The sequence below is a fragment of the Lepus europaeus genome, chromosome 14 (genome assembly GCF_033115175.1).
Source record: "Lepus europaeus isolate LE1 chromosome 14, mLepTim1.pri, whole genome shotgun sequence".
Lineage (NCBI taxonomy): Eukaryota > Metazoa > Chordata > Mammalia > Lagomorpha > Leporidae > Lepus > Lepus europaeus.
In genome coordinates, this window is record NC_084840.1 from 1,791,954 (window position 1) to 1,804,311 (window position 12,358).

Here is a 12,358-nt window from a genome sequence, read left to right on the forward strand (position 1 = left end):
TGTGACCCCTGTGAGCCCCTGACCCCTGTGAGCCCTGACCCCTGTGAGCCCTGTGAACCCCTAAGCCCCTGTGAGCCCTGACCCCTGTGAGCCCTGTGAGCCCCTAAGCCCCTGTGAGCCCCTGCCCCCTGTGAGCCCCTGACCCCGGTGAGCCCTGCCCCTGTGAGCCCTGTGAGCCCCGTGAGCCCCTGCCCTCTGTGAGCTTCTGCCCCTTTGGGTCCTTTAGGGAGGCGGTGGGATGTTGCAGCCATTTGGGGAGTGAACCAGCAGATGAAAGACCAATCTCTCTCTCTCTCTCTCTGACCTTCAAGTAAATTACTCTTAAAAGAAAAAGCAATTTTATTTTAAAATCCCAGCCTACTTTGGAAGCACAGATGTGCCAAGGTGTTTCTAGATGTGTGTGGTTGCAGGACAAGCCAATTTGAAACCAAATGAATGTGAATAAACATGTTTCCCCTCGGCTAACGCCACAAAAGCCGAAGCTGATCACTTGGTGAGCTTTCATTCCTGAGCTGGTATCTCAGGACAGGGTGGGTCAGAGATGGTCAACGCCATCTGCACCCAATGTGGCTGCTGCGCCCAGCCCTGTCTGGGTTCACAGGGCCACCCTTGTCCTGAGTGTCCCGTGTGTGTCTGGGTGCACAGGGCCCACCCTCGTCCTGAGTGTCCCGTGTGTGTGTGTCTGGGTTCACAGGCCCACCCTCGTCCTCAGTGTCCCGTGTGTGTGTGGGGGTGCACAGGGCCCACCCTCGTCCTGAGTGTCCCGTGTGTGTGTGTCTGGGTGCACAGGGCCCACCCTCGTCCTGAGTGTCCCGTGTGTGTGTGTCTGGGTGCACAGGGCCCACCCTCGTCCTGAGTGTCCTGTGTGTGTGTGTCTGGGTGCACAGGGCCCACCCTCGTCCTGAGTGTCCTGTGTGTGTGTGTGGGGGTGCACAGGGCCCACCCTCGTCCTGAGTGTCCCGTGTGTGTGTGTGTGGTACACAGGCTCCAGTCCCTGAGCGCTCCCAGAAGGAAGTTCCTTTCTCTAGCACAACAGCGCCATAGATGACCCCCATTCGTGTTTTCACTGGGAAAGCTGGAAGCTGTAGAACTGTAACAGCCACAGACAGTGTGTTAGAGGCCGGAAAGCAAGCACACGGGCCAGAATCCCTGAGTCTCCGTGCCCGCGGTGGGAGGAGGGGCCGCTTGTGTGCGTGTTTACACAGCTGCAGATTCGAGGGCGGAATCCATAGCGGCTGGGTAGCTCTGGAGCAGGAAACCAGCACCTCACCACGTCCCTGTCCATCACTCCCCCGCCTCACCACGTCCCTGTCCATCACTCCCCCCGCCTCACCACGTCCCTGTGTCCATCACTCCCCCGCCTCACCACGTCCCTGTCCATCACTCCCCCGCCTCACCACGTACGTCCCTGTGTCCATCACTCCCCCGCCTCACCACGTCCCTGTCCATCACTCCCCCTACCTCACCACGTCCCTGTCCATCACTCCCCCTACCTCACCACGTCCCTGTCCATCACTCCCCCACCTCACCACGTCCCTGTCCATCACTCCCCCTACCTCACCACGTCCCTGTCCATCACTCCCCCACCTCACCACGTCCCTGTCCATCACTCCCCCTACCTCACCACGTCCCTGTGTCCATCACTCCCCCGCCTCACCACATCACTGTCCATCACTCCCCCACCTCACCACGTCCCTGTCCATCACTCCCCCACCTCACCACGTCCCTGTGTCCATCACTCCCCCCACCTCACACGTCCCTGTGTCCATCACTCCCCCACCTCACCACGTCACTGTCCATCACTCCCCTACCTCACCACGTCCCTGTCCATCACTCCCCCACCTCACCAAATCCCTGTCCATCACTCCCCCACCTCACCACGTCCCTGTCCATCACTCCCCCTACCTCACCACGTCCCTGTCCATCACTCCCCCACCTCACCACGTCCCTGTCCATCACTCCCCCTACCTCACCACGTCCCTGTGTCCATCACTCCCCCGCCTCACCACATCACTGTCCATCACTCCCCCACCTCACCACGTCCCTGTCCATCACTCCCCCACCTCACCACGTCCCTGTGTCCATCACTCCCCCCACCTCACACGTCCCTGTGTCCATCACTCCCCCACCTCACCACGTCACTGTCCATCACTCCCCTCACCTCACCACATCCCTGTCCATCACTCCCCCCACGTCACCACGTCCCTGTGTCCATCACTCCCCCGCCTCACCACGTCCCTGTGTCCATCACTCCCCCCGCCTTACCACGTCCCTGTGTCCATCACTCCCCCGCCTCACCACGTCCCTGTGTCCATCACTCCCCCGCCTCACCACGTCACTGTCCATCACTCCCCCTACCTCACCACGTCCCTGTCCATCACTCCCCCCACCTCACCACGTCCCTGTGCCCATCACTCCCCCGCCTCACCACGTCCCTGTGTCCATCACTCCCCTACCTCACCACGTCCCTGTCCATCACTCCCCCACCTCACCACGTCCCTGTCCATCACTCCCCCCACCTCACCACGTCCCTGTCCATCACTCCCCCGCCTCACCACGTCCCTGTGTCCATCACTCCCCCGCCTCACCACGTCCCTGTGTCCATCACTCCCCTACCTCACCACGTCCCTGTCCATCTCTCCCCCACCTCACCACGTCCCTGTGTCCATCACTCCCCCCACCTCACCACGTCCCTGTCCATCACTCCCCCGCCTCACCACGTCCCTGTGTCCATCACTCCCCCGCCTCACCACGTCACTGTCCATCACTCCCCCCACCTCACCACGTCCCTGTCCATCACTCCCCCGCCTCACCACGTCCCTGTCCATCACTCCCCCGCCTCACCACGTACGTCCCTGTGTCCATCACTCCCCCGCCTCACCACGTCCCTGTCCATCACTCCCCCTACCTCACCACGTCCCTGTAGATCACTCCCCCTACCTCACCACGTCCCTGTCCATCACTCCCCCACCTCACCACGTCCCTGTGTCCATCACTCCCCCGCCTCACCACGTCCTTGTCCATCACTCCCCCGCCTCACCACGTCCCTGTCCATCACTCCCCCGCCTCACCACGTACGTCCCTGTGTCCATCACTCCCCCGCCTCACCACGTCCCTGTCCATCACTCCCCCTACCTCACCACGTCCCTGTCCATCACTCCCCCTACCTCACCACGTCCCTGTCCATCACTCCCCCACCTCACCACGTCCCTGTGTCCATCACTCCCCCGCCTCACCACGTCCCTGTGTCCATCACTCCCCCCGCCTTACCACGTCCCTGTGTCCATCACTCCCCCGCCTCACCACGTCCCTGTCCATCACTCCCCCACCTCACCACGTCCCTGTGTCCATCACTCCCCCGCCTCACCACGTCACTGTCCATCACTCCCCCTAACTCACCACGTCCCTGTCCATCACTCCCCCCACCTCACCACGTCCCTGTGTCCATCACTCCCCCGCCTCACCACGTCCCTGTGTCCATCACTCCCCTCACCTCACCACATCCCTGTCCATCACTCCCCCACCTCACCACGTCCCTTTCCATCACTCCCCCCACCTCACCACGTCCCTGTCCATCACTCCCCCCACCTCACCACGTCCCTGTCCATCACTCCCCCACCTCACCACGTCCCTGTCCATCACTCCCCCACCTCACCACGTCCCTGTCCATCACTCCCCCACCTCACCACGTCCCTGTCCATCACTCCCCCCACCTCACCACATCCCTGTCCATCACTCCCCCGCCTCACCACGTCCCTGTGTCCATCACTCCCCCACCTCACCACGTCCCTGTCCATCACTCCCCCCACCTCACCACATCCCTGTGACCATCACTCCCCCACCTCACCACGTCCCTGTGTCCATCACTCCCCCACCTCACCACGTCCCTGTGTCCATCACTCCCCTACCTCACCACGTCCCTGTCCATCTCTCCCCCACCTCACCACGTCCCTGTCCATCACTCCCCCTACCTCACCACGTCCCTGTCCATCACTCCCCCACCTCACCACGTCCCTGTGTCCATCACTCCCCCACCTCACCACGTCCCTGTCCATCACTCCCCCACCTCACCACATCCCTGTGTCCATCACTCCCCCTACCTCACCAAGTCCCTGTCCATCACTCCCCCCACCTCACCACGTCCCTGTCCATCATTCCCCCCACCTCACCACGTCCCTGTCCATCTCTCCCCCACCTCACCACGTCCCTGTCCATCACTCCCCACCTCACCACGTCCCATGTCCATCACTCCCCCCACCTCACCACGTCCCTGTGTCCATCACACCCCCCACCTCACCACGTCCCTGTCCATCACTCCCCCCACCTCACCACGTCCCTGTCCATCACTCCCCCACCTCACCACGTCCCTGTCCATCACTCCCCCACCTCACCACGTCCCTTTCCATCACTCCCCCCACCTCACCACGTCCCTGTCCATCACTCCCCCCACCTCACCACGTCCCTGTCCATCACTCCCCCACCTCACCACGTCCCTGTCCATCACTCCCCCACCTCACCACGTCCCTGTCCATCACTCCCCCTACCTCACCACGTCCCTGTCCATCACTCCCCCCACCTCACCACGTCCCTGTCCATCACTCCCCCACCTCACCACGTCCCTGTGTCCATCACTCCCCCACCTCACCACGTCCCTGTGTCCATCACTCCCCCACCTCACCACGTCCCTGTCCATCACTCCCCCCACCTCACCACGTCCCTGTCCATCACTCCCCCACCTCACCACGTCCCTGTCCATCACTCCCCCTACCTCACCACGTCCCTGTCCATCACTCCCCCACCTCACCACGTCCCTGTCCATCACTCCCCCCACCTCACCACATCCCTGTCCATCACTCCCCCACCTCACCACGTCCCTGTCCATCACTCCCCCACCTCACCACGTCCCTGTCCATCACTCCCCCTACCTCACCACGTCCCTGTCCATCACTCCCCCTACCTCACCACGTCCCTGTGTCCATCACTCCCCCACCTCACCACGTCCCTGTGTCCATCACTCCTCCACTTCACCATGTCCCTGTGTCCATCATTCCCCCACCTCACCACGTCCCTGTCCATCTCTCCCCCACCTCACCACGTCCCTGTCCATCACTCCCCCCACCTCACCACATCCCTGTGACCATCACTCCCCCACCTCACCACGTCCCTGTGTCCATCACTCCCCTACCTCACCACGTCCCTGTCCATCTCTCCCCCACCTCACCACGTCCCTGTCCATCACTCCCCCTACCTCACCACGTCCCTGTCCATCACTCCCCCACCTCACCTTTTCCCTGTGTCCATCACTCCCCCACCTCACCACGTCCCTGTCCATCACTCCCCCACCTCACCACATCCCTGTGTCCATCACTCCCCCTACCTCACCAAGTCCCTGTCCATCACTCCCCCCACCTCACCACGTCCCTGTCCATCATTCCCCCCACCTCACCACGTCCCTGTCCATCTCTCCCCCACCTCACCACGTCCCTGTCCATCACTCCCCACCTCACCACGTCCCATGTCCATCACTCCCCCCACCTCACCACGTCCCTGTGTCCATCACACCCCCCACCTCACCACGTCCCTGTCCATCACTCCCCCCACCTCACCACGTCCCTGTCCATCACTCCCCCACCTCACCACGTCCCTGTCCATCACTCCCCCACCTCACCACGTCCCTTTCCATCACTCCCCCCACCTCACCACGTCCCTGTCCATCACTCCCCCCACCTCACCACGTCCCTGTCCATCACTCCCCCACCTCACCACGTCCCTGTCCATCACTCCCCCACCTCACCACGTCCCTGTCCATCACTCCCCCTACCTCACCACGTCCCTGTCCATCACTCCCCCACCTCACCACGTCCCTGTGTCCATCACTCCCCCACCTCACCACGTCCCTGTGTCCATCACTCCCCCACCTCACCACGTCCCTGTCCATCACTCCCCCCACCTCACCACGTCCCTGTCCATCACTCCCCCACCTCACCCCGTCCCTGTCCATCACTCCCCCTACCTCACCACGTCCCTGTCCATCACTCCCCCACCTCACCACGTCCCTGTCCATCACTCCCCCCACCTCACCACATCCCTGTCCATCACTCCCCCACCTCACCACGTCCCTGTCCATCACTCCCCCACCTCACCACGTCCCTGTCCATCACTCCCCCTACCTCACCACGTCCCTGTCCATCACTCCCCCTACCTCACCACGTCCCTGTGTCCATCACTCCCCCACCTCACCACGTCCCTGTGTCCATCACTCCTCCACTTCACCATGTCCCTGTGTCCATCATTCCCCCACCTCACCACGTCCCTGTCCATCTCTCCCCCACCTCACCACGTCCCTGTCCATCACTCCCCCCACCTCACCACGTCCCTGTGTCCATCACTCCCCCCACCTCACCACGTCCCTGTCCATCACTCCCCCCACCTCACCACGTCCCTGTGTCCATCACTCCCCCCACCTCACCACGTCCCTGTCCATCACTCCCCCACCTCACCACGTCCCTGTGTCCATCACTCCCCCACCTCACCACGTCCCTGTCCATCACTCCCCCACCTCACCACGTCCCTGTCCATCACTCCCCCACCTCACCACGTCCCTGTCCATCACTCCCCCCACCTTACCACGTCCCTGTCCATCTCTCCCCCACCTCACCCACGTCCCTGTCCATCACTCCCCCCACCTCACCACGTCCCTGTCCATCACTCCCCCACCTCACCACGTCCCTGTGTCCATCACTCCCCCACCTCACCACGTCCCTGTGTCCATCACTCCCCCACCTCACCACGTCCCTGTCCATCACTCCCCCCACCTCACCACGTCCCTGTCCATCACTCCCCCACCTCACCACGTCCCTGTCCATCACTCCCCCTACCTCACCACGTCCCTGTCCATCACTCCCCCACCTCACCACGTCCCTGTCCATCACTCCCCCCACCTCACCACGTCCCTGTCCATCACTCCCCCACCTCACCACGTCCCTGTCCATCACTCCCCCACCTCACCACGTCCCTGTCCATCACTCCCCCACCTCACCACGTCCCTGTCCATCACTCCCCCGCCTCACCACGTCCCTGTGTCCATCACTCCCCCGCCTCACCACGTCCCTGTGTCCATCACTCCTCCACTTCACCATGTCCCTGTGTCCATCATTCCCCCACCTCACCACGTCCCTGTCCGTCTCTCCCCCACCTCACCACGTCCCTGTCCATCACTCCCCCACCTCACCACGTCCCTGTCCATCACTCCCCCCACCTCACCACGTCCCTGTGTCCATCACTCCCCCACCTCACCACGTCCCTGTCCATCACTCCCCCACCTCACCACGTCCCTGTCCATCACTCCCCCACCTCACCACGTCCCTGTCCATCACTCCCCAACAGGAATGCCGGCTACTGAAGAACTTCTCCTCCCTGCGGGCCATCGTGTCGGCACTGCAGTCCAACTCCGTCTACCGGTTAAAGAAGACGTGGGCCGCGGTCCCCAAGTGAGTTCCCAACCTCCACCTACTATTCTCCGTTCAGAGCGTGTCAGGGATGCCCTGTGCATTGCGGGCACTTCCTGCGTGGCCGCCGTGGGCCCCAGGCAAGGCTTAGTGTGGCTCAGACCGCCCTCGACCTGTGGCAAAGCCAGGGTGATCAATGGCTGTGCTCACCTCCCGGGCTTGAAGGGGGGCGATTGTGCTGCGCACAGCACCGCCGTGTCTCTCCCACCTTCCAGAGCCCCGAGGCGTGCCACGTGCGGCTGGGGCGTGGCTGGGTTTGTGCGGCGGCACATCGGAAGCCTGGTGGTGTCCGTGGACCTGCCACGTGCGCCTTCGCAGGCACCTGACTGAGCACTTCACGGCCCGTGGCCTCTGCTTCTCTCCCTGCACACTTCTTATTAGAACCGTGAACAACTTAATTTCATGCTATTTCTCTGTTGCTGTCTCTTGCATTTCCAGAACCTTCCTTGCAGACCAGAGGCGTGGGGGAGGGGGAGGGGCCCTCGCGGTCCTGCCCCAGGCAGTGCCCACGTGGAGGCCAGGGTTGTATCGGGGCTCAGAGAATGACCACAAGTCCCCTTTGCCCAGTCTCAACCAAGCGTGGTCCCACCACAGGGGCAGGCTCCGACGTAGCCAGAGAACAGGAAGCCACAGGACAGCTGCGTGGTCCAGAGGTGTGGTCCGCTGGCCGCCTGCTAGGACAGCAGGTTCTTGGTTACAGAGCGCGTCAGTGTGCGGGTCACGTGATCAGCAGGACCCTGCGGTGTGTCAGTGTTGCCTCTGTCGCCATCGCAGTGGCCCGGGCTGAGCTTCCGTGGGGCGGTGGCCGACCGCTGGTTTTGTAAACTGGATCTGCGTCCTGAAAGGCAGCAGCGGGCAGGCTAGGAGCGCGTGTCGGGGAGCACGGCCCCTGTCCAGGCAGAAGCCGGGCCATTGCCCAAGATGCGTGGCGAGTAGACGTGAGAGCTGCACTGATGACCTCAGGCCTGGCCGTGGCTGCCTCCGCGAGCGGCTGCCAGAGTCCCTGCATCCTTCTTTCTCTTTTTGATGACGATGGCGGCTGTGTGTGGGAGATGAGCTGGTGGCTTCTGCCCTACACACGCAACTCAGGGAAGACGTGGCTCCTGGGAACCCTCGTGTGGCGGGAGACTCATCCTTGGCAACCCCCATCCCCCTCGCTCCTCTGGGCAGTACCCGCCCCCCTCCCCGGACACCTGGCATCGAGACCCAAGGATGGGCAGGTGTAAAATAGAGCCTGGCTCAGTTGCGGCCGCTTCTGGCCTCGAGAGCAGTGGTCCTGCCGGCCTTTCTTCGGGGCTGCCGGGGAGACCATGATGGAGTCACTTGGCCAGCCTGAGGCTGCTGGCCCCACACGTTGGAGGGTGAAGCGCAAGTTAAGTGCCCAGACTTGTGCCTGGTCTGCCTGGTCTGTTCCTAAACTCTGTGGAAAGCAAGCAAAGCTGTCCCTGTGCGAGGTGAGTGTGGCTTGTCTCCTGCCAGCCGGCTGCCGCACAGGGCCCCCGTGCTGGAGAGGCCCCACAGCCGCCGCCGAAGCTGTCTCAGCCGTGGTTCTGGTGGACAGGGCGCCTGCGTGTCTCGTGCCTTCTCCTGGGGATGCCACTGTCCTCAGTGTGAGCAGTGCTGGGTGGAGATGCTGACTCACTCACCGAGGCACGGGCTGGCGCCTGCGCGGGGGCCGTGGCATGTGCACTGCACACACAAGGAGATGGAAGGCAGGAGGGCGCGAGCTAGCCCAGGCTGGCTCTGCAAGTGGGGTCTGTCGCACCCCATTGGCTGCAGCGTCTGCTCTGGCTCTCAGGGCGGAACGCTGGCCTCGGGCCACCTGTGGGGTCCTGCTGGGCTGCGTCTGGGCTGGCTGTGGTCGACGGTTTTCACCTCACCACACAGCTCGGTCTTTTCTGTCACCACAGCAAGGCAGGCTGCTGTGCCGCTCATGGCGGCCGTGTCCGCTTTGCAGTCAGAAGCAGCCCTGCAGAACCTGTGGGTCAGCCCTGTGCCCTGGCACCTGTCCCCAGGACGGCGGGTGACCGTGCGCCTCGTCTCCCTCGCAGGGACCGCGTGCTGATGCTGGGGGAGCTCTCGGACATCTTCTCAGACCACAGCAACCACTTGACCAGCCGGGAGCTGCTGATGAAGGTGAGGCTCGGGAGGGCCACGCGGGGCCACGCGGGGGCTCAGCGGCCCCTTGGCTTGCGCGGGCGCCGAGACTTCCAAGTCCATTGCTCTCCTCTGCGACCCGCCCGACGGTGACACTGGAGTTCAGGCGTGCAGGGCTGCGCTCCTCAGCGCGAGGAGCCACGGCCACGACGCCACGCCCTGCACTGGGCCAGGCTGCAGCACCGGCCCTGCCTCTAGAAGGCAGTGAGCCGGGGGGTTCGCCGTCCAGGTGGTGAGTCGGACACAAAGAAACCGCAGGCTGGGGCCGGTCATGGGAGCTGGCCCAGGCCAGCGGCTCCACAGCCTCTGTGAAGTGGCTGTCGCGGGCCCTGAGGAGCCCACGTCGTAGGTGGTGGAGCTGACACGTGGCTCCGCCTGCCCTCGCGACTTACACGCGAGAGTGGGATGCGGGGCGCCTCGGGGGAGCTCGACAGAGAGGGTTGGTCAGGACTCCAGCAGGGCTGGGGCCCGCCCACATGCCCAGTGCTGCACTGACCCCCACGTCTCCCGTCTCCACGATCGAGGGCCTCCTGCGGGCCAGAGAAGCCGTTCGGTGGTTGTGTCCCACGGCGGGGGCGGTGGGAAGGCAGGCAGTTGTGCGGCCGTGTGCTCCCTCCCCTCCCTGGGGGCAGGGGCGGCCCTGCCTGGACACCTGGAAGACGCGGCTCTTGTCTTCCTCCTGCATCTGTAGCCGGAGACCCCAGCGGCTGCACTCCTGACCTCAGAGTACTCTGAGGACGGAGCACAGCTAAGCCTGCAGGCTCTGTGCCGATGTGAGGGTCTCCATCCCGCCCAGGCGTGCCCAGGAGAGTGGGGGAGGAGTGGACGTCGAGGCTAGCACCCCGTGCGTGTCTGCTGCGCCCTCCCAGCCGCTCAGCTTCACGACAGTGTGGGCCAGCTTCCCTGGTCCCCCAGGTCCTGTGCTCCTCTGTCCTGCGCCTGCCCATGTCTCTGCGGCCTGAGGCCTCCTGGGGGCGTCTCTGTTGCTTTTGTGTCCCCGAGGCCTGGAGCGAGCGTCGGCATGCCAGCTCCGCTTGCTGCCGTGACTCCGCGATGCGCCCACCACGGCCCTGCAGCAGACAATGTGCACAGGGCAGCTTGTCCTGGCGTCCGACTTTGGGTCCAGGCGACCTGACGGGGCGCTGACGGGTCCATGTGGGGACCGCATGCCTCGCTGCTTCCTGTCTCCCTGGACTTACCGACTCCAGGTGGAAGGAGGTGGCCTGGTGGTCCTCCTGTCCACAGTGTGAAGCCGGGCTGGCTGCAGCCATGTGCACGGAGCGTGGCAGCCCTGGGTCATGTTCCCTGCAGATCAGGTGAACCCTGTGCAGCTCGCTGCCGGAACCGAGGAGCAAAGCCATGGCAGACAGGCCCCCATAAACCTTGGTGCACACGTGCACCCCAGAACACGGAGTGTTCTCCTGTGTGGCTCAAATTCCTGAGAACTGACAGGCTTGGAGCAGCCCCGTCGGTGAGTCGCTGGCGCTTTGGGTGCTCGTCCTCTGTTGACTGCTCTTCGTGCAGACTGTGTGGTTATAGGTTCTCAGCACGGAGTGAGGCGTGGACCTGGCGGACTGAGGTTCGCAGAAGCACGAGGCAGCCTCCCGGCCCTGCCCCTGCTGGGTCTGCACGCTGGCTTGCTGCTGCTGGTCCGGGGTTCCGCAGCCTGCCTTCTGCAGCTGGGCAGGTGCAGCGTGCCCCCCCTGCCTCGCCTACCAAAATCTGCTTTTCCTCTTGACTGTCAGGGAACGACGTCCCAGTCCTTAGGTTTCTGAAACAGATGATTGTGAGCAGTGACTGGGGGGGCCGCGACTTTAAAACCACAAGAAATCTTGCTTCTCGTGGCTCTTGGTGAGACTCACTTCTGGCTGAACCGACGTAGATAACTCCCCGAGAGCCCCCAGACATGACTGCTGGAGACAGGTGGATGTGTAGGTGTGCTCCGTAAGCTGTCACAGGCGAACTGGAGCAGGAGACGTTGGAGCCATGCCGTCTCCAGTGCTGGTGGGCGAGGCCCTCCCAGAGCTGGTAGAAGACAAGAGCTCTGAGCCCTGGGCCCGTCGTGCTGGGGCGGTGGCAGGGCACAGTGGGCCTCGGGCGGGCGAGAGCTCTGCCCCCACGGGAGGGAGAGGACATGGGGACTGGCGAGGGTCTCCACAGGTGCGAATGCAGCACAACACAACGCGGTAGCCGTGGCGGAAGGAAAGGAGGACCAGGAGAGCGTGGGCACAGGAAGGCAGGAGGATGGCTGGATACTGCCGCCACGGGAGCTTCTGGAAGGTTCCACGGATCCGAGTGGAGGTCGAGGATGGGGCCCAGAAAGGAAAGCATGGAAGGCGCAGGTGCCGTGGGTGGGGGTTTCAGTGAGGTCTCAGAGGAGGGGCAGGTGGGCGCCTGCAGTGCGTTCCCCGCACCTCTCGGGGGCACGGCAGTCACTGCGCCCGTGGGCCCTCCCCAGGTCCTCCTCTCCTTCCCCGTGCCGAGCGTGTCCTCAGTAAGCCCTCTCTCGTGGCCCCTGCTGCTGCATTGAACCTGTTGGTCACCTCCACGTGCCACACCTCTGGGCCATCGTGTCGGGAGCAGGGGGGATGTCTTTGTGGCAGGCTGCTCTTGGTGGTCTTGGAAAAGTTGCCAAGCAGTAGCTCCCTGGGAGTCCCATGGAGAAGTGAGCTGGCACAGGTGCCAGGAGGGGG

At 63.7% G+C, this 12,358-nt stretch overlaps 1 protein-coding gene across 3 annotated transcripts in view; it reads left to right on the forward strand.

Annotated features, from left to right (window-relative positions):
• Positions 1 to 12,358, forward strand: part of RGL1 (ral guanine nucleotide dissociation stimulator like 1) — a 209,908-nt gene that overhangs the window by 183,747 nt on the left and 13,803 nt on the right. For all 3 annotated transcript variants that reach the window (XM_062211487.1, XM_062211488.1, XM_062211489.1), the window contains 2 exons: positions 7,387 to 7,490; positions 9,560 to 9,644. In XM_062211487.1, the coding sequence (XP_062067471.1) occupies positions 7,387 to 7,490; positions 9,560 to 9,644 (189 nt within the window). The remainder of the gene's footprint in view (positions 1 to 7,386; positions 7,491 to 9,559; positions 9,645 to 12,358) is intronic.